Below are 22203 nucleotides of genomic sequence, written 5' to 3' on the forward strand. Positions count from 1 at the left end.
GTGCATCGCTCAATGTCCGATTTTAAAAACTTGTTGACTTTGTTCGGCTGTTGACGCCAAACCACCAGGCTCTCTGCTGCCCCCGGTGGAAGAGTGAGACTCCGGCACCCCAGAAGACGGCATCATTATCCCACTAAGCCAACTCATACGTGCACAGGATTAAGGAATGTACTTTTTCGGGTCTGGGTCAAGGTTTCCTGGTTACAGAAGGATGCTGACTGACAAAGAACATCCAGTGTCTATTGCAATAGTGTCCCGTGACTAAACCAAGGGCATCCTGTGACACTGTAGAATCAGTGCAGTGGGATTAAGCCCTCTGTAAAGCTCACAGAGCTTTGCATTGGGGTCAACGTCTCGAGTCAAAGACCGCGGTTGGGTTGGAATGACCTAACCTGCCCCCCAAACCTTTTGTTTGTCTGTTGCGCTCGGTAACAGGAGCAGGATTTCAGCCCTAATCCCTTTGCATGTGCTCCTATCAATGGCCTTACAAAAAACCAGCGGGGGGAAGGAACCCATGCTACCCCTTCTGCGTGCCAAGATGCCGATCTCCTGGCAGCACTGGTGATGCTGTGGGTAGTGCCGGCCCTGGAGGCCCTGGAGGCCCGGAAGTATAACGGGATGTAGGGCATGTTGGAGACGCCACTTTCCCTCGTTCCAGGGAAAGACGGTGAACTGCATAGATTGCCAACCTTGTTTCACTTTGTCTAATGGCTGAGCCTTCATGAACAGTAGATGACCCTTACCAGGCCCGTCCACTGTCAGGATAAAAACACCTAGGTGTTACAGGCAAATAAATATCTTTAATCATCTTCATTAAAGGCATCCTTGAGTTGTGCGGGATACTGTAGACCCTGTCCTAGAGACACCATTGCCTGTTAATTACTGAACTGCCAATCAGGCTAATGTGCCTCAGAAGCCCCACCCCCTTTGGGAAAACAGCATGCATTGCTGATTCGTTGACCCAGCCCCCCCCCCCCCCTCCCCCCCAGCTGCTTGTCTGGTTGGCTGATCACTAACACATGAAACGTTCAAGAACCAAATTACATCACTTTTCTACATGCAGGGCTACAGCTGGCCCGAGCGCCATCGGGTGATCTCAGATCTCAGACTACACTCAATCACACAATTAGGTTTCGTGTTGGAACAATGAGGCCCCCTCGATCCATTTGGACCTGGCCGTTATGTCAGTGGTTCAGTGTCAGTCATTACAGGGAGAGAATACTGGAAAATCCCTGGCAACGTAGTCACATTCATAACAGCTTGGTTTGTTTTGTCTTCCTGGTTTGTTGGAAGGAACAAGACTTACTGAAGTAATTATAAACAGCCACGGCAGTGTTTAGAGTGCAGCGCTTATTTAACCCAAATTGACACTGAGAGGCACTTGCTGGAAAAAACTGTTAAACTTACTCTATGGCAACCAAATTCAGAATAGGATAAAACCGTTTACACTTTGAAGAATCTGAGGCACTTTCTCTCGTGCAATGGTGAAAGGCCTTTGTTTTAGCTGCTACTGCCAAGCTAAACAAGAAAAATGCACCAAAGCTTTGGGACTCCCTGGCCTTCTTCAGAATGAATGCAGACACGCCTGATAGTCGCAGTGTGTTGCTCTGTTATTATCTTTGCTCTGTTACAAGCTGATGCAATAAAGGCTTAACTTTTCCAGACACAGTGCCTTAGAGTATTATGTTTTTCCACAGCTACAACTTCATTTGGTCACATTACTGTAAATAAGTGTTCGAGCGCTCAGGTCTTTTTCATGCTTCCACAAAAAATAAATCCCCCAAAATGGAGAACATGTAAACAATGTATAGTGATTAGAAAGTGTCACATGCTTTTAGCTGGAAGAAGATTCAAAACAAAAAGACTTCAGTCAGTGTTCAGATTGAATATTTTAATCCAGCGGGAAACTGGAACATTACAGCAAACGGTTGCAGGAAGTCATGTTCTCGTAAATTAGCTTCCTTTTCCCGTCAAATTACAGGATCATTTGCAAACTGTCTGTAATCACTGTCGTCCTCAAAGCTCCCTTTGTTTTGGCATCCAGCCCGCACCTGTTTTTCAGGTAACCCAACATGCCTGAGTTAATACACTTGACATTATCAACGTGCCCCTCACACCACACAGCACAACACGTTCGGGACATGCCTCTGTCGTGGGTTTTTTCATTTCTCTAACCAGCCGCGTCATTAGATTACGTTTGAATATTCTGTGTATTTTGTTCCGACTGTGCTTCAGCTTCCCATATACACGAATCCTAGCCTTTGGCATTAGTAGGGCCAACACAGATCCGTCCTGAGGACCAGCACCTAGAGGCAACCTCGCCCTGTGGCTCAGTAGTGCCACCGTAACTGCCAGCCGGTGTTTTATTCATCTAAGCCGGCGTCTGGCGGTGTTGATAAGAGAGATTGATTGGCTGTGACAAAGTGATGTGTCACGGCACTTTCGGTCACCCCACTAATAACCTCCACTTCCTCCACCCAGTCATGACATCACACCTGAACTGTCCAGCGAATACAAGCTGATGGCGATCAGGCAGTGAGGAGGGCTCTCCCACAATGCTTTGTGAGGGCACAACAGCCACAGAGAAAACCAGCGTCTGAAACCAGGGGCATAACCCCACCGCTGTTTAAATCCTGGATCCTTTTCCTGTACTGTTTGTTTAAATATTTGTATCCCTGCTCACACTTCCGCAGAGCATCTTTAGGCAATCCTTTGACCCAGATTCTTGGCAAAAACACTTTCTCGGCAGGTTTCCAAAAATAAATAAATACGTCCTGGCACTTTTAAAGTTCACATTTAAATAATGTTTCCTGCTTTGTTTGAATTCAAACAAAGCCCTACAATCCAATCTACGTCTACCAGACACAAAGGATAAACTTTCACTTTCATCAAAGCGCCGAATCGAGCGTGAGCTCCAAAATCGCCTAGTGCCTGCAACCATGAGCCCTGCCGACAGGAACTACTTCGGTGGCGTTAACTTCCACCGGGCAGCGCTGGCATGCCATTAGTGGCACTTACGGACAACAATGACGAGTAGGAGATTGGTTTACCGTTGCAGAACTGAAGCAGAGAAGAAGTATCGTACAGGCTGCTGTAGCTGGAGAAACCGTCCTCCATTCTGGACCTCAGGCGTGCTCCTCCACTCCCAGCTCCCCTCTCCCCTCTCCCCTCTCCCCTCCCACAAGTCCCGGTTACTTTCGCTCGCTTGCCACCTCCGATGCTCTTCCTCCACACAACATCCAGTTTTCTCGGGTCACGCTGCCAGTGTCAGTTACCATGGCAACCCATTCACTCTGATTATGTCATGTGAACTCAAAGGTTCTCCTCACTTCCTCAGATGGTCCCGGAGGAGTTGCCTGAAACCGGGGAGAGGAGTGAACACCTCCGGGGAGAAGTTTAAACAGGTCGTCGTGCTCCTCTTCACCCTTCTTCCCTCTGTCTTCCCTGTCGTCTGTCTCAACTGCCAGCTGTCTGGCGCAACCGTGCGCTGATCTCCACAAGAAAAACAGCTTTGAGAGGCTTGAGCTGTAAGTGGAGGGCTGGCAGCAGCGACTGTGTGTTTGTGAGAGAAAGAGTGTGTGTGTGCGCATGTGTGTGCGTGTGTGTGTGTGCGCGCGTTTTAGTGTTTGGATAATGCCTTGGACAGCCTTGCATGGCCCGGCCTTTCACTGACTGGGAGAGCAGTGGGGGTTGGGCCTGTTTCAAAACCCAGATCCTCCCCCTTGCCTAGAAAAGACAGAGAGAGGGAGTGTGTGTGTGTGTGTGTGTGAGAGAGAGAGAGAGAAAGAGAGAGAGTCAGGGAATGACAGAGTGAGTGAGAGAGGATGAAAGACAGAAGCAGAGAGCCTCTGATCACTAGGAAGAGAATAAGGACATTAAAGGGACACAAGGAAAAGAAAAACGTTTGTAGCCAGTAGAAGGAAATAAATGAGAGATAATATTCAAAGTAACAAGTTGATATAGTCACTGTATTTTATTGTTCAGCTCCTCTGGCTTGCTGCCAGCAACCATTCAGTGAGGAAAATAATTCCAAATAGTTTTTTTGTTGTCTGAGGGAAAACTAATGGATAATGATAAATGTAGAAAAGGGTATTTCTCAGTCTCAAAAAGAAGAAAGAATGAAAATCCTTTCCATTCAGGGGAAAGACGATATAGAGGGAACACATAAAAGATAAAAGTCTGAGGCAAAGACTATATGAGAACAGTTCCCCAGCCAGCACTGAGTTCAATATTTTCACATAGAAATCCATAATGTAGACAAAACATGCAGCACCCTCGAATAGGCAGGACAAGAAATCACGTCTGCTCTTTCCATTACAATTGCAACACTCTACACTCTACCTCATTTGCCTCTGAGGTAGACTGAGGCGGAGAGGGATTTTGACCAAAGGTCTGACTACAGTGTGATTTCAAGAAGCGAAAAGGAAGTCGTTGTATAAAATCAGTGTTCTGAAACATTATTGAAAGATTATATTCCCGGCCTTATCAGTCTTGAAAACAGACTGTATTAGGAACAGGAGACAGAGGGGGTTACAATAGCAACAAGGGATGAGGAAAGAAGACAGGGAGGAAAAGAGAAAAACTGCCTCAAAGATTTGACAGCAGGGCTCTTGACTGCAGCCGTCACTGGGGAGTTATTCAATTACTGAAGGTGTCTGGGGTGGGATGGAAACAAAGAAAATGTGCATTAGGATGTTTCAGTGGTCTATGCATGTTCAGTGGTTTATGCATGTTTCAGTGGTCTATGCATGTTTCAGTGGTCTATGCATGTTCAGTGGTTTATGCATGTTCAGTGGTCTATGCATGTTCAGTGGTCTATGCATGTTTCAGTGGTCTATGCATGTTTCAGTGGTCTATGCATGTTTCAGTGGTCTATGCATGTTCAGTGGTCTATGCTTGTTCAGTGGTCTATGCATGTTCAGTGGTCTATGCATGTTTCAGTGGTCTATGCATGTTTCAGTGGTCTATGCATGTTTCAGTGGTCTATGCATGTTCAGTGGTCTATGCATGTTCAGTGGTCTATGCATGTTCAGTAGTCTATGCATGTTTCAGTGGTCTATGCATGTTCAGTAGTCTATGCTTGTTCAGTGGTCTATCCATGTTTCAGTGGTCTATGCATGTTCAGTGGTCTATACATGTTTCAGTGGTCTATGCATGTTCAGTGGTCTATGCATGTTCAGTGGTCTATGCATGTTCAGTAGTCTATGCATGTTCAGTGGTCTATGCATGTTCAGTGGTCTATGCATGTTTCAGTGGTCTATGCATGTTCTCAAAACAATCTTCTGCCTCATGAAAGGAAACAAGGCCAGGAACAAAATGAATCTCTAATGAGAGTTGCAAGTGTGGACAGACCTCCTGTTCCACCCCCTTTCCCCTCTGGGGATTGGCCCATGCCCCCTGGGCTCTTCCACCTAGATGCGTTATTATACAACAGCATATAAAGGCCCCCTGTGAAAAGCTACAGGAGCAGACAGAGCTCTCCTTTGTAGCTCTCGTGTATCAGAGACGGCTGAAACATATCCCAACATCTCCGTCTGTGTCACAATGTAACAGTTATGCCTTCACGTGGGCTCCGAAGAGACGTTTGTCTGCTCAGCTTCTTATCGATCTGCGTTTCGCTTGACGCGAGGTGGATGGTCACGTTGCGCATATCATTACATTTAACCAATACATAAGAGGGCTCTTAAAGATCCAGAGACCACTGTCTGCGAGAACAGTCGGGCGAAATTAGTTTGTGCTCCGATTGGAGGGTGATTTAACGTCCCCCCCAATCTGTTGGGGGCCTGACCGGAGCTGTAGATTAGAGCATGAGAGAGGGGGTTCCCCGCAGCGGGCAGCTGGAACAGGGCTCTCTCCACACCCCCACACAGCCACGCCCCCTGCCCCCCCCCCCCCCCCCCCCCCCCCCCCCCCAGCACCCACACCCATTGTACTCCACGCCCCTGGCCACGGTCCAGCTCGCACTCACACACACGGTTCTCAGGGGGCGTGACTGGTGAATCCTGGTGGAACCCTCCACAGGGGACCCAACCCCAAAGGTTCCTTCCAAACATCCCCGCCGTGTCCGGATGGGTTAAATGTAATGACTGCAGCGGCTAACATTGACTTGAAGGGGAATGCATTTTCTGGCCCTCATGTTCCTACGAGACCACTGCCGTCTCCAGGCGCGCATTCCCTTCCATGGGAAACGGGACTGCGTCTCCAACCAGAGTACAGCTTATGCTCAGTGTCAGAGAGGGTCTCGCAGGACAGAGGATTAAAGCCACAATCAAGAGTGGTGTTATTGCTGTCCCAGAAGATTAATCCCCTTTTCTATGATCTTCCTACCATCTGCTCCCAGGCCTGATGACCCCAATGTGTTTATTGGGGTATGTCACACAAATAATGTGATTTCCCCCCCTTGCCTCAGTCCAACATTTGGGAAAAACCTAATACATCAAATGAGCCATCATGGTCTGTCTTTGTGGGGTGGTTTTGGGCTGCTGGGGTGATTATTGGGGTGCCCCCCCCCCACACTTGCATTAGTAAAACATTTGATCAACCCCAATTTGTCCATTTGGACATCTGACGGCACACATGAATTGAAGAACAAAGGCAGACAAGTGTTCATAAGGGGGTCTGGTTCAAACAGGGGGAATCAGTGTTCTGGGCAGCACCCTGTCAGAACCCGAAACATGAGCTTTATTCTATAGTTCACTGGCTCACCTGGAGGTGAGAGCAGGATAGTAGAAACACTACAGGCATCGCATGATTCTTCATTATGTTATAATACTGTCATCACATGATTCTTCATTATGTTATAATACTGTCATCACATGATTCTTCATTATGTTATAATACTGTCATCACATGATTCTTCATTATGTTATAATACTGTCATCGCATGATTCTTCATTATGTTATAATACTGTCATCGCATGATTCTTCATTATGTTATAATACTGTCATCACATGATTCTTCATTATGTTATAATACTGTCATCACATGATTCTTCATTATGTTATAATACTGTCATCACATGATTCTTCATTATGTTATAATACTGTCATCAGCATGATTCTTCATTATGTTATAATACTGTCATCGCATGATTCTTCATTATGTTATAATACTGTCATCGCATGATTCTTCATTATGTTATAATACTGTCATCGCATGATTCTTCATTATGTTATAATACTGTCATCGCATGATTCTTCATTATGTTATAATACTGTCATCGCATGATTCTTCATTATGTTATAATACTGTCATCGCATGATTCTTCATTATGTTATAATACTGTCATCGCATGATTCTTCATTATGTTATAATACTGTCATCGCATGATTCTTCATTATGTTATAATACTGTCATCGCATGATTCTTCATTATGTTATAATACTGTCATCGCATGATTCTTCATTATGTTATAATACTGTCATCGCATGATTCTTCATTATGTTATAATACTGTCATCATATGATTCTTCATTATGTTATAATACTGTCATTGCATGATTCTTCATTATGTTATAATACTGTCATCGCATGATTCTTCATTATGTTATAATACTGTCATTGCATGATTCTTCATTATGTTATAATACTGTCATCGCATCATTATTCATTATGTTATAATACAGTCATCGCATGATTCTTCATTATGTTATAATACTGTCATTGCATGATTCTTCATTATGTTATAATACTGTAATCGCATGATTCTTCATTATGTAATAATACTGTTACCTCATTATTCTTTACTGTTCATTGTGTATTAATACAGTCATCACAGTGACTCTTCATTATTTTATAATACTGTCCTCACCACAATTCATCCATATGTTATAATATAGACATCACATCTATTCTTTAATATGCAACAATAGAGTTATCACCAGTATTGTTCATAATGTTATAATACAGTCATCACCGCTATTCTTCATAATGTTATAATACAGTCATCACCGCAATTCTTCATAATGTTATAATACAGTCATCACCGCTATTCTTCATAATGTTATAATAGCCCTCACCTCTATCTTTTACATTGTTATAGTGAGACTTTTACAATAAGGATCAAATAGTCTAAAACAGACTTGGAAAACAGGGCAATGTATTTCAATTCATTCAGACATGTCTACTAAATTTAGCCTACCTAACTCACTCTCCACGACTTTAGCAGATCTCACCCCAGGCAAGACCTGTTTGCAGAAGGATATGTGTCACCGCCTAGCAACAGTTAAAATCCTCCCTCATATTATATTCATCATCACACAATATTGGCAGCCATAAAATCTGGACCTAAATTTATAGAATTCCCATTATTTTCTGATGAAGTGTTACTGTTCAATCAATCATGTTTTCACTACATCCAAGCAATTGCAAAATTTAGTTGTGGCACAACCAAATGTATCCATCAATTTTTCATGCAATCAAACAATAGCAAAACAGCTAGATTCTTTTGTCCAGGACTATAACCTTAATGTGTGTACCCAAAACTGGCCCACAGAAACCTAAATGACACTGAAGATAACTTGGTCATCGATTGAAGTATTGAAAGAAAATCTGCCAGGATAATAACATTAGAAGCCAGTATCACAGCAACCACCCATATGATAACAACATTAAGCATTGTTCCTTGGTGCACGCAACCAAAGCAGCTAATGCCAAAACCGACAAACAGGGAACTGAACAAATCAATTGACTGCACTGGTGGAAACCCAGGATTCCTACTGATTTCATTTTCTTAGCGCTTTTCCAACGTCACAGTTTTAGCACACAGGAATTGTCATGGTGCCGCGCGACTCAAGCACCAGAGCCAAAGCACAGAAAGCTGGGGTCCTTGTGATTTATGAATCTAGGTCACAGCCCTTGTTCTGGCTAAGTCTTCCGTCACAGTCCATAATTGCATTATGCGCATATTTAAAATGACTGCCATTCACTATCTTACTACCGTCTGACTTACAGTCATGATGCCTGTCCCAGATTGCCGTGGTAACCACCAGCACTGAGACCACGTAGCACAAAATGGCCCCCACTGCCAGTGATTCAACTATATAGTTCAACATTGCTCTCCCTGACTCAAAGGTTAACTAAATGTGCTTTGGGGGAGCCATTGTTCTGGTCATGGAGGCTGCAATAACTCCGGGTCTCCTGCTGGGTTCCCGTTCTTGGTCTCTGTGTCTGTCTCCCACTGAGCCCCAACTGAGCTCTTTGTCACGACAGCCCTCGGCGGCATCTCGATAGTTCCTCCTCTCCTCCATATTGGATTCTTTCAGTCATGAGGCAGGAGTTAGACAGGGGGTAACTCTTCATAGTGATCGATCAAAAAATTACATTTCTCACACATATCCACCATATACAGTATCTTTCATTTGCTCTGGGTTTTCTGATAACCGTAACTAGACGAGGGGACGAGGAGAGGAAATCACTACTGGGACAATTGAGATACAGCCGCAGGCTGGAGAGAAGGACACTCCCCCTCCGGGTGGAAATAGATCTAATCCTGGGGAGATTGTGGATGGGAGGGCCGGTTACCTGGGTTGCATTTATTCAAGCAAACATGTTTAAGGTGTGAAACGTTCCATCAAACAGTTTCCAATGGACTAATTCAGGTGAATCCCTCCCTGTTATGAAAAACTGAGTGAAACGACAAACAAAACTCTCCGCCAAAGCCAAGCGAAGAACCAAAATATCTGGTTGTGAGACACAGCTTTAAGGCTATCACAAAAGAGCAAAAAAGTATAATCTTCTAGTGCATCAAAGAGGGTTTTTGTAAAAAAATAAACAGATTGAAATAGACTTTGAAGAAAACTTCAATAATTGATCTGTGTCTCCTCTCCTAGCTAAAACAAGTTTGTTTGTGGAGTCAGTCAGGCTGTCACAGCCGACCACAACGACCAGCAGAGCAGTAGCCTGTCAGCCAGAAACACCTTGTGTCCAATAGGATGCCTTCCTGGTGCCCTACAGCGCGCCGTGACCTGGGGTTAGGGTGCCATTTAGGACAGATTCAAGTGTGCTTCCCATCACACTAGCATGTGTCTGGCTTAAGCTGTGTATAAGATAATGAGGTTTTGATGTCCTCTTAGAAAATCACAAGGGTGGAATGGCAGCAAGTTCAATGCACTAAACGCTACTTGTGACTTGACTGTGATCACAGTTAAATAATGGTACTTTTCAAATACATTAAATGGATAGGAATGCCTCACAAAAGGGGCAGTCGTGGCAGCTACTGTTGTCTGAGGAGTGGACATCGCGGATGCACCAGCCGGTTATTTTGAAAGGCGCAGAATCGCATCTCATCTGCTCCCACTGAATCCCGGGGGATGGCCCCCGCGGAACTGTAACGCCCAGTCAGCCAATGACATCATTCTCTTCGCGGGACCCCCCTCCGACGGCTCAGCAGGACGTGCGCTCAGAAATGAACGCGCACAGACACACACGCGTGCGCGAGCGCATTCGCACACCTCACCAGCTGACATCACTCTCCATTTAGTCCACTGAGCTGGATGAGTATGTCACCCGGGTGTGGATTAGTGGTCGTGCCAAGCCAGGCACTCAGCAGTGAGGCTGGTGAACCTATAAAGCACAGCTCCACTGTGCATTTTACAAGACACATCTGCCAAAGGCTGGTTCGGAAACTACAATGTTAATTTCACATAATTTATCGGCGGGCTGATGAGCGAACACTGAAGTCGCGAATCGTGAACACAGTGGTGGTTTGTTGAATAAGGCAGAAGAGGTCTGACCAGGACCTCCCAACTACAATCATGCTATGATACTTTCACCTTGTGACCTGGTGCTCTCACCGCAGGGTGCAGAGATTTCCTAGGACAGAAGCTCCAGTAGACATAGCTGATCGCAGTGTTGGGTTTCAACGGTTCTGTACCATTCTAATTTTCAGAGGCGTGTGATGCTTCATGTTCTGTGAAGCGACTACAACATTAATCACATCTGACTTGGCCGCTCTGAATTTGTGTCCACCCCTTCCCCCGCTTCATGTGGAAAAGACGGGAGCAGGAGGACACGACACGCGCACAGTGCACGCATCCCAGCACACAGAAACAAGCTCACCCACACACACACCCCTCACAAATCTGATAACGCATACTGACACATATTTATTCTGCATTAAGAACAGGTGATAAATACGTCGCTTGACAAGCAGCTGATGACAAAATCCTACGAAGCCGTCTCCGTAATAGAAATGAGCACAGCCAAGAGTCAAAAGGCACTTGTCAAACTACTGTGTAGATTATCACGTACTGAATATTATCTAAGAATCATTGGCATCAATCAATCAAGCATTTTTTTTAAACGTTAAATAGCTTATCAAATCTTAGCGTAAGTCTGTGGAGGTTAGCCCGCCTCAAGTCAGCGGCCTAGAAATATGACCGTCCTCATGCGACGTCTAAAACTCCGCATGTGACTCAGGTGGAGCTATTTGTTACTAAGAGCCGTCAACTCTTGTCACGGGTATAATACGTCTTGGTTATTCGTGGCAGGTTCGAAAATGCTGCTCTGTATTCCATCTCTCCCACCGTCAACCGGTCCTCTACACCCTGCATGTAATGAATGTGATATGAGATTGCGCTGACATTCTATTATTTGGGACAGAGAATTGGGTTTTTGCCTCCAACACAGATAATCTAGTTCGGGGGGGGGTTCTCTGGAATTTCGTTCAATATAGCTTCCATAACCATGCCTAGTCAGTATATTTTATTAATAACACTACTCCTATCAATTTATCAAATTACACCACGCTTACATATCAAACTGACAATAACTTTGCCATGCACAATAGAGCAAGGTTACGTTGCAGTGCTTAAAGTGATAAAGGTTTACACTACAGTGCATTCGTCATCTTTCAGAAGTTGTTTCCTTACTTGCCTTCGAGCCACTAGATTTTGTAATCGCCTCACTACAGGACTGTACAAACTACAAACATGACTTCCAATAGCGTCCGACAACGGGTTGCCAGATTTAATTGACAGAACAACACTAAATCCCAGCATAAATCCTGCTGATTCCATTACACATATCCAACTGCATGTTTTCCTATCCGGTAGTGTCTAGTGGCAACACTGCTCCAACCTCTCCTCACATCCTGACGGCAGGGAAAATGTTGTCAATATGAGAGCACACCTACCTCTAGTGGCTGGATGTTGTAGTGCATCAGACTGTCAAAAACAATCACTCCATGTAGCCTATCGGCAGGGACCGGCAGGGACACTGTGCTAACATCCTGCTTTCTAAACAGGCCGCCACTAGCATATTAAACGAAGTACTAAAAACTAATAAAGTGGTCTTTATACGGATAATTTCTTCCAAGGTGACGATGCATATTTGTTATGTACGTCGTCTCTTAAAGTGCAACATTTGAATTTTCCTGTTCTTAATAAAACCTGATTTAGGGTCATTTCTGCTGACACTTATTCTGACACTTGGTTTTGCCTGTAGTGCCCCCTATAGTTCAATGGTGGAAATGACAAAAACTGCTTCGTTTTTCTAACCAAATGCCTTTGAGTGGCTCAATAACACGCTCACATGAAGCCAGGATGTATTAAACTAAAGATGTAAGGTGCCACTGCAAAACCAGTCGCCAACCACGTTCTACATAGCCGTATTTCCATTCATTTGCTGTACAATGGACAAATACAGCTTAAAATTGAATATGCCATCTTAAAGTATTCTTAAAAATGTTTGCACAAAAATTGATAAAAGTACCCTACTATCTTGCCAGAGGTTTGTAAATGTTTTATGAAATCACTTTGATTAGTATTCGAAAGTTTACATTTTTGATAGGTCTGCCCTGAAGTCTACCAGTCAATATGCTATATGCTGTGTCCCGTTTAAGAAATGTAAGAAATGGGAAGTCAAATGGCCCCGTACACGTCACACGTAACGTTATTGAACAAATGGTTTTAAATGGCCTCTCCAATGAATAAATGGTTTTTAAATGGTGTACTGGTATCCACTCTATCTGCAGCATCAAGCAACAATGTAGTACAAGTACTACAGACTGGGCACTGTTGAATGTCAACTTAATCTCACACTGAAATCTTAAATCAATAAATATATATTATTCTCAAAAAAATCTGGTTCACAACAATTGGCACCTGTGCTTTTAGTGCTTTTGTGTAACCTTCTCTTGCGAGGAGGTCAGAGACTTCTCATATGATGTTTAGTCAATTGGGAGAACACACGGGCAGCCCTGCTTGCGGCCTATGTTCAGTTCACCTCACAGGTTTAATGTAATGTTTAATGAAGCGGGAGAAAACAGACAGGGATCTGAGAGCATTCCCTGATGCAAAATCTACCCAGAGATCCATTGAGAGATCTATCCAGTGAGACATTTTGTGTGAATCTGGAGGAATGCTTGGGATCATTTTCCTGCACGAAGATCAAACAAGGATCAAGTTTTAGCCTCCTATAGAGGGAGAGACGTTTTGGTCTCAATTCTTAGATCCATCTATCCAACCGAGGTTTCCAGGGCCTTTGGAAGCAAAATATATATCAATGAGGAGATATTTCTATTATACACTGCTCCAAAAAATGTAGGGAACACTTAAAGCACACATCGGGTCTCGATGATAAAAATATATTAAACTTCAAAACCTTTACTGTATATTGTGTAATTCGTTGTTAACAAAATGGCTGTTCCAAACTGTGTGAATTTCATCAGGGCAACTCATAATGTGACTATGGCCCACATGTGCCTGTATGCACTCTTGACAATGTCTGGGTTATGCTCCGAATGAGACGACGGATGGGGTCCTGGGGGATCTCCTCCCAGACCTGGATCAGGGCGTCAGTGAGTCCCTGGACAGTCTGTGGCGCTACTTGGCGGTGGTTCTCATTTGGATTCAGGATTTTTTGAGCAGGGCATTTGATTCATGTGACTGTTGTGGGGTGCCCCACATGTTTTAGGAAGAATATTTATTCCTTGATTAAGAATTTATTTTTATTTAAACACTTTTACGTCAATTAAAAGTTAGATTTTTCTCCTATTTTGAAGAAAAAAAAGTTATTTTCCTTGCTTTTTTCTCTCCTTCTTTTCAAGCACACCGTATGTGCCGTTGTGCCATGAATCCATATTGGTTTTGTTTTGCTGTTGTAAACAGAACAATTCAGTTATGGATTTTTGTCACAGTGGAAAAGAAAGTAAAATACTTAATGCAGAGATGTTATTCTGAACAAAAGTCTAACGTAATACGAATTGGTTTCAGAGTCCTTCAGAGTGCTTTATAATATGCCTCTCTTAATTGTTCTCAAGCAGCAGATACACATTGGATCCACGCAGACAGACATCAACCCATGGGAATGTAATACATCAACCTTCCACACTCAGAGCAGACTCTTTAACCACCAGCCTACTGAGTTAAATACAAAAACACATGCAAATTAAGAAATGTGACATGCTCTTTTATCTACTGGCCATTTTCTTTTCTTAATGAGCTTTATGATGGCCTGATAATGCCCACTTCTCATCGTAGAGAATGCAGAGCTAACAAAGTGCTGCCATGTTTTGTTCAGAATTGTGTATCTATACAGTGAATGATAATGGACTACCCCAGACTGACATGAGAATGGACTACCCCGGACTGAGGGCGATGGGGCTTGCGTATTTATATCCGATTGTTTATGTTGGCAACCGTCAGCTCTTCACAGCACTTGGCTCTCCTTGCAGGACATGACCCCATCTCCCAGTGACAGTCAGTCACACCAGATATGCAGGCCACACGTAAGCATGCAAACCCCAACGTGGAACAAATCATTACCACTTGTCGTCAAGGAAACTATGTGACCTGGTTTGTCGACTGGAATAGAGAACAGCTTGCAGAAAATTCTACGAAAATTCAAACAGTTTGTAGAAAATTCACATGCACAGGAGTAACTCTGGACAAAACTTTGTCTTTGTTAGGACGCTAACCCCCCCCCCCCACACACACACACACACACACACAGCTCTTTGATACAAACATGCACACTTATGTACATAAGAATGGATATGACAGGAATTACAACTGAAATCTACAGGCTCCATATATGGCCATACAAAGCTCTCCTCCAGCTGGATATTTGTAGGGCGTGTCATCAGCGCAGTCTCAGGCCAACCAAAGATGGAGCAGATTGGCCCTGTCTGTCTGTCGGCCTGCCTGTCTGTCGGTCTAGCCTGTTCGTCTGTCAGATTATCGTGTCTGTCTGTTTCTCTGTCTCACAGTCTGACACTCACCCAAAGGCAGTCCCTGTCTGTCTCTCTCTGTCTCACAGTCTGACACTCACCCAAAGGCAGTCCCTCGCAGCCGCAGTCCGACATGGTGACTGTTAGAGCTGGTAACGTCCTGCTGCTCTCCCGTGGTGTCAGATGGCCCTTGCCGCCTCCCCTCCCCTCACAGGGTGCTGATTTACTGACCCTCCTCCACGCTGCTGGCAGTGTGACAGTGAAGTGACCGCCGTCGAAACCAGCCGTCTGTCTTTCTATCTGCCTGTCTGTCTGTCTTAGGTGTCTTTCTATCTGCCTGTCTGCCTGTCTTAGTTGTCAGTCTGTCTGTCTGTCTGTCTGTCTGGGTGTGTTATGACTACAGGATGCCAAACGTGCCTGTCTTGCACTCATGTCCAGTCTGCTATTGGATAGTACATTAACCCTCCCACTGGATGACTCGACTCATTTCATCTCATGCATATTTAAAAACCTTATTAGGTAAACAAATATGCTCTTCACTTTCTTTTCTGGGCCTTCAGTTTTAAAATTCAGTCATTTTTATGATAACATGGCCATGCATTTGCATTTCCTCGAACTAAGATAAAAAATATTAACTACATTAACACATAAAAAATATAGATTTACATTTTACAGAAATTTCATACAGAAATATCTTTGGCGAAACATCACATACATGGATATTACATTGATAGAAGCAGTAGAAACTGCAAAGAATGTATATTGGAAAAATTAGGCAAAGATGGTTTAAAAACTGTAGAAGTCGTAGCAATAGTGTCTTTCTGCTACTAGAGGGCACCATGTCCCACTGCAAACTGTGTTGGGATCCAGCACTGGGCTCAATTTCAACTGCTTGAAGATCCGTGACGAATTGATGGTGAATACTCATTATTAGGTTACTGGAACTATGCTCTAACTTCTAGGTTATTGTCCACCACTCGTCAGTGCAATGAAGGTGGCGAGGGAGGATGTTTAGAGGAAGTTAATACCTTAAAACTGGAGAAAAACTGAGAATGGAACATTCATGAATAACAGATATGGTCATGATGGAAAGTGTAAAAATGAATGGAAGTGATGCCTTCGGATAAATCTGTGAGAAACTAGTAAAACCTTTTAATATTCTTTTTGCCTTTTGGGAGCCTTGAAGTTTCTCAAAAGCTTTGCTGTATATTGCTCTCTTAATTTTACCTTCAAACCTGACAAATGCCCCAATGCGAAACATCCCCATAACATGCCACCACCATCTTCACAGTAGGGATGGTGTACTTTGGATCATATGATGAGTTTTCTGATAAGTCTGCTGCTTAATCATTCATACAGTTTGGAGGGATGACCTGATCTAGGCAGGGTCCTGGTGACGCATGTCTCCTTCTAAATAATAATTGTCTTAACTGTCCTCAAAGATATATTCAAGGCCTTTAAAGTGCTTTTATACCCATTCTCTGATCTGTATCTTTCCACAACTTTTCTTCTTAGTTCTTTTGTCAGCTCCTTGGTGCTCATGAATGTTTGCTTTTCTATTCATTACACAGATAACCTACCAAAATTGCTGACTTTATCGTTGAATCATGAGAATCATTACAATTTAATACCAATTTACTTGATGTGTGATTTTTTTGTTGAACATTTGCTAATTTAGAAAATGCTATCATGTATTGAAAAATATCAGTTTTGTATTTTTAGTATATAACTTATTTCAAATGTTGAAAATGCCCCATAAAGGTGTTGGTTACGGTGCCTAGTTTAGTGGATGGAAATGGAATTTAAATGAGTGAAACATCAAGGGGATGTTGACTTAATATAGGCATTATATGTACATTATATTTAAGCTGTCGTGGTCTTGTTTAGCATGTGGAAATCTGCTGATGCAATACCACGTTTTAAAATGGCACCTTCTAACTCTCAGCAGTAAGTTGAAACCCCAGCAGAGTTACAAAACAATACCTGAGTGCAATACTTTGTCAGTGTCTTGACTCCATGCACCTCCTTGCATATCCACTCCTCCACCAGAACCTAACGATCAGACCAATGGCGTGCCTTCTTGTGGGGAAACCGAAGACACATTCCCAGAGGGGATGATTTCAAAGTAACCACAACCCTGAGAACCCGGTCCGAGTTCGCGCTGTCCTATTACCGCTGAAGATGTCCCATTAGCGCAGATCCTCTTACATGGTTCACACCCTGTACACTGGGAACACGCCGTGGACACCTTCAGGCCCCCCCGTATCACGTTTAGTCACCGTTCTACGGCGGCGCGTTGAAAAGGGCCCCCGGGCGGAGGTGTTAATGAGCCTGAGTGCCGCTTTATGTGTCATCTGACACTAAAGACCTGGGCCCCAATCTGGACTTCATGCAGGCCCGGCTTCCTAGGTAGGCCGGAGCGCTGAGGGGACCAGTTAGGAGTCCGAATGCCGGCATTAACCTTTGTATGGAGGAGCCAAGAGGGAGCTCTAGTATGATCCACAGGATCGCAGACAAGGCTGGTGGAGATCGACACAGCCCAAACAAATATACATTTTCATATTATTTTGTATTTAAGGGGGATTTGCAAAATTGTGCTTAAAAAAAGTACAAACACTCAACACATACGATGATTGGCCGTGACTCATTTTAAGCTACAAATATGTTTGATGATCGGTCACTAGTTGGTCTTCGTATTGCATAACTAGGCCTTATAAATATTACGTCTAGTTAAAGATACATTAAGTTCACCGTTGCCATCCTGTATGTCACCTTAGGTGTCATTAATGTCTTTACTCACACACCAATGAAGCTAGAGCAGCCAAATCATGTTCAGTCGAGAGTTGTGTGGTGTTAAAACATAGCTGCCGTGTTTGGTTGGTCACTATGTTTATCTTTGAGGATGTTTGAACTTGTACTTTGAGGGTCAGACATGGTTCTCCGTCTGCACTTCTGTGGAGACCTGGGGGGAACTGACCAAAGATAACGTTGAGAGAGACAGGAAGGGAAATACAACCTGTCAAACACTTCCAACCCCTTCTGTGACCTTAATTGACAGCACTGAGTATAGGCTTCCTTCTCTGTCTTGACTGACTGGGGTTTGGGTTGTGTTTTTAAGGGAAAAGGGAAAAGAAAAAGGAGGGGCTGTTTTGGACAGCTCTGGGCAACTCTCTCTCTCAAGCTTGGCTCACCCCAGGTTCCAGGCCTAAACCCCCACACCCGGAAAAAAACCTTCTTTGATCTCCCTCGCCTGTTTGCAGAAGTGCTTAAGGGTTGTTTTCCAAACATAACCCTAGCCCCGCCACAGAAAACCCCCTCTGCTGACAAAAAAGTTTTGGACTGGCACTGATTGTTTCACTCCTGTAATTGTGTTAGATGACTTTCCCTGGAAGTAATGTACCCCACAACCCCAAATAGCTTGCTCCACTTACTCAAAATAAATGCGATTTAAAAAAAACACTGACTTTATTAAATGACGCTGTGCAAATTAACTTTTGGGGCAGAATTCAGCCCGGCAGGCTGCAGAAATACAATTATGTGTAATAAAATGGAATGATTCTTCTAATGAGTTTGTCTCGCTAAATATGTTGGCCCACACTTTAAAAGGGAATCGCAGTTCAAGTTTGGCCCCTGGGCCTTGGAAGGGGGCCGTTTACTTCATTAGTTACAGCCTTCCCAGATACATGCTAGCCTACAATGCCAGTCCACCTGAGGTGAGCCAGCTCTATTATGAGTAATTATTGCAGGTAGCCAGCCAAGGACTGGCATTTAATTAATATCACCGACAGACATTTACTGGCACTATGTTAATGATGCAGCACTCTATGCCCTAATTAACTCCTAATGGTGCTAACTTTTACAGCCCCTCAGTGATTCCCCTAATGGCTTTATTACTGCTGAGGCAATACGCTAATTAAGGACTTGTGGCTGTTTGCGGTGTTTTACGGCGCTTCACTGGGTCTCTCAGGGTTTTAACGCTGGCAACGAGGCAACGTTCGACGCTGTTGAACTCTTAACTTGCCGTGTCAGAGCCCAATCGTTGACACACCAAATGAAAACATAAACATACTGAATCCGTGCCAGCCTCTGACACTGGCAGAATGGTGAATCAGTGTCAATCGAGTATCGGTAGTTTTTACTTTCCCTACATTGTTTCAAGTCGTTCAGAAAAAAAGACAAGCCGATTATTAGGTTCCAGGTGTTACTTTTCATTCCTTTGACTCAATGAGTGTCTTTACTGTGTAGTAAACTGCACTTGCTAAAGGGCTAAGGGAGGTCTACATACAGCAAACTTGCTGAAGGGCTAAGGGAGGTCTACATACAGCAAACTGGCTGAAGGGCAAAATGAGGTCTACATACAGCAAACTGGCTGAAGGCCAAAGGGAGGTCTACATAAAGCAAACTTGCTGAAGGCCTAAGGGAGGTCTACATACAGCAAACTTGCTGAAGGCCTAAGGGAAGTCTACATACAGCAAACTTGCTGAAGGCCTAAGGGAGGTCTACATACAGCAAACTTGTTGAAGGCCTAAGGGAGGTCTACATACAGCAAACTTGCTGAAGGCCTAAGGGAGGTCTGAAAACAGCAAACTTTCCTACAGACAAATGAAATCAAGTAGATCATGCCCATTTTGCTCATGTGGGGCTTTATTCGTTTATAATAACCAATTCAATTACCCAAATGGCCCTAATCCATTTCCCTGTAAAGACGAGTGCACAGGGGGCAGCTAATGGGAAAGATAAAGGAAGCATGTCCTCTAATTACGGGGATTGGTTCCAATTACTATACCTGCTTGCTGTCAATCCATTTCGTTTGTGGTCTTGCATTATAATTAGTATGCTCTTGTGTATTCAGGAATGTGTTCTTCTGTCCAGGGACCGGTGGCATTCAGGTCCCGACCCAACAAGCGGATACAGGAGGAGGCTGGGTAAGAGACCATAGGAAACAAAAGTCAAAGGCCTTTTATTTGAACTCCAGCTGTGACTGGCCAGGCCAGGCCACTCCTGTAGCCAGAATCTGGTCCCACTCTGCTCCCCTCCCCCAGTCCCCGGCCCTGCCCTCAGGTCCTCGGGCCACAGAAAAAAGGGCCACGCAGCCACTGCTGATTTACAGAGGCAGTGTGCTGGGCTGGGGAGAGGCTGGAGGGTGGGGTTGCCGGAGTCCCGGTTTGATGGATGTGCTTGGGGAAGGGGGGCAAGGCAGGCAGGGAAGCTTCAAACGGAAAGCTGCTCCAGACCCACATTTCTGATCTTGGGGACTGAAGGGGCACATGTGGATTTCAGAACTGTACGAGATTTGTGGCTGTCCTGACTGACCCATTTAAGTTCCAAGAAAGTTTTAAGACGGGGTTGTTGAGGAGAGTCAGTGGTCCATGGACTTGATCACTGGTTGCCGGAAACATTGCCTTGGCTCCGTGCTAGGTCCATGGGAATACGCCGCTGGCTGGGGCTTTAAAATCACACAACCCAGGGCCCCTTTCTGTCTCCCTGGGCCTGTCAAGTTTATTAAGGCTCCCCAGAGGAACAGTTCTGTCAGCAGACAGCCAAGGGTTGCATTCAGGGGGCCACATGCCCCTCAATTGGTAGAGCTAAACATGCTACGGTTGTGGGTTTGATTCCCACAGGGGACCAATAAGAGAAAAACGATGAAAATGTATTCACACACTAACTGTAAGTATCTCTGAATAAGAGTGTCTGCTAGACCACTTTAATGTAAAATTCCACAGCAGCACAAAACACTTTGCACCCGATAACAAAAATCTGCCTTTCGAAGTGTTTACTTCATTCTGCACGAAATCTGTAAACTCAGTGGAGTGCCCCAGTGTTTACTCCTTCAACTCCGTACTGGTAGTTTTCAGAACAGCCAATGAAAACAAACCAAGAGGCAACGATGCTCCTCACACGTCTCCTGACTGCTGATGGCTTGTTTATAGGAACATATTATATCCAGATGGAGGTCATGAATATAAAGAACGTCTAGTGACTGGTACCTAAAGCAGAAGAAATGGAGAAGAAATGTGTCCACTGAAGGAAAGGCAATGCTCTTTATGTTTTGTGACAAGGAATCATAATCTTTATAAATTATTTGTTGGACATGATCAACTCAGAAAAAACATAAAACATTTTTGACTAGAAGAACTCAACCTTGAAACCATGCAGAATTCAAGCTAAATAAACAGGCAGAGAAAGACAGGAAACAGAAAATCCCTACCCAGAATACATAATAAAAACATTACATGCAACCTTCTCCTGGGGGAGTTCGTGTAAATACACAAACAAATATACAATGGCTTGAAAACAAGAAAACATACTGTAAATACAATTTGTATTTGTGTGTGGTGAGAGGGCGGGGCAGGGGCAACGCCTATGAGAAGTTATTACTGGTGAGTTTGTCAGAATAGGTGCCAAGACAAATTTAACGAATTCCAGGCATTTCCCTTCAGCAAGAACTAGAAGGAAAGTGTTTGGTTAAACTTTATTTTCGTGTTGTTGGTTGAAAGTAAAGAAATCTGGAGGCATGGCCACCACCTGTTCAACAACCAACAACACGTGCCTATGGGTCTATTCCAACCACAACCGTTTCATTGTGAATAACCAGTCCCTGCACTGGCATCATTTTTATGATGTGAACAGGTACAAATCTACATCCTCAGCCCCATTCCCTCTTATTTAACATGAACTTTCACTGGCCGATTAGGACACCTTTCTAAATAGAACTGAGGATTAACAAGTTGGCCGACTAACTCAGCCTGTTGCCCAATGCAACACATATTTTCACAGGACTGGGCACATGTTCTGCCTACTCACTTTGTTAATACGCTCTTATTGCAAATGTGACAAGAAAAGCGTATCTACAAATACTTTCAAAATGTAATATGTAACTGTTCTATGTGTAAATAGGCACTAAATCCGATTCAGGACTCAACCGCATGGTCAATCCCAGATCACCAGGGCCATGAAGGGCAAATGTTGTGGAAAAGTGCATACAGATAGCAATCTGAAAACCGCAGATAGGATTTCCAAATGCCTCCATTAGT

At 43.9% G+C, this 22203-nt stretch overlaps 1 protein-coding gene across 8 annotated transcripts in view; it reads right to left on the bottom strand.

Moving 5' to 3' along the window:
• The window catches only part of eml1 (EMAP like 1), a 48404-nt gene extending 32879 nt beyond the window's left edge, over positions 1-15525 (bottom strand). For 3 of the 8 annotated variants that reach the window (XM_034297304.1, XM_034297302.1, XM_034297301.1), the window contains exon 1: positions 8951-9190. In XM_034297304.1, coding sequence (XP_034153195.1) covers positions 8951-9053 — 103 coding nt within the window. In that variant the 5' untranslated portion in view covers positions 9054-9190. Of the gene's footprint in view, positions 1-3050; positions 3632-8950; positions 9191-15270 lie in introns of those variants that run through there. The other 5 variants (XM_034297306.1, XM_034297303.1, XM_034297307.1 and 2 more) reach the window with 4 other exon arrangements.
• Between the last annotated feature and the right edge of the window lie 6678 nt (positions 15526-22203).

The sequence above is a fragment of the Esox lucius genome, chromosome 15 (assembly GCF_011004845.1).
Source record: "Esox lucius isolate fEsoLuc1 chromosome 15, fEsoLuc1.pri, whole genome shotgun sequence".
Classification (NCBI taxonomy): Eukaryota; Metazoa; Chordata; class Actinopteri; order Esociformes; family Esocidae; genus Esox; species Esox lucius.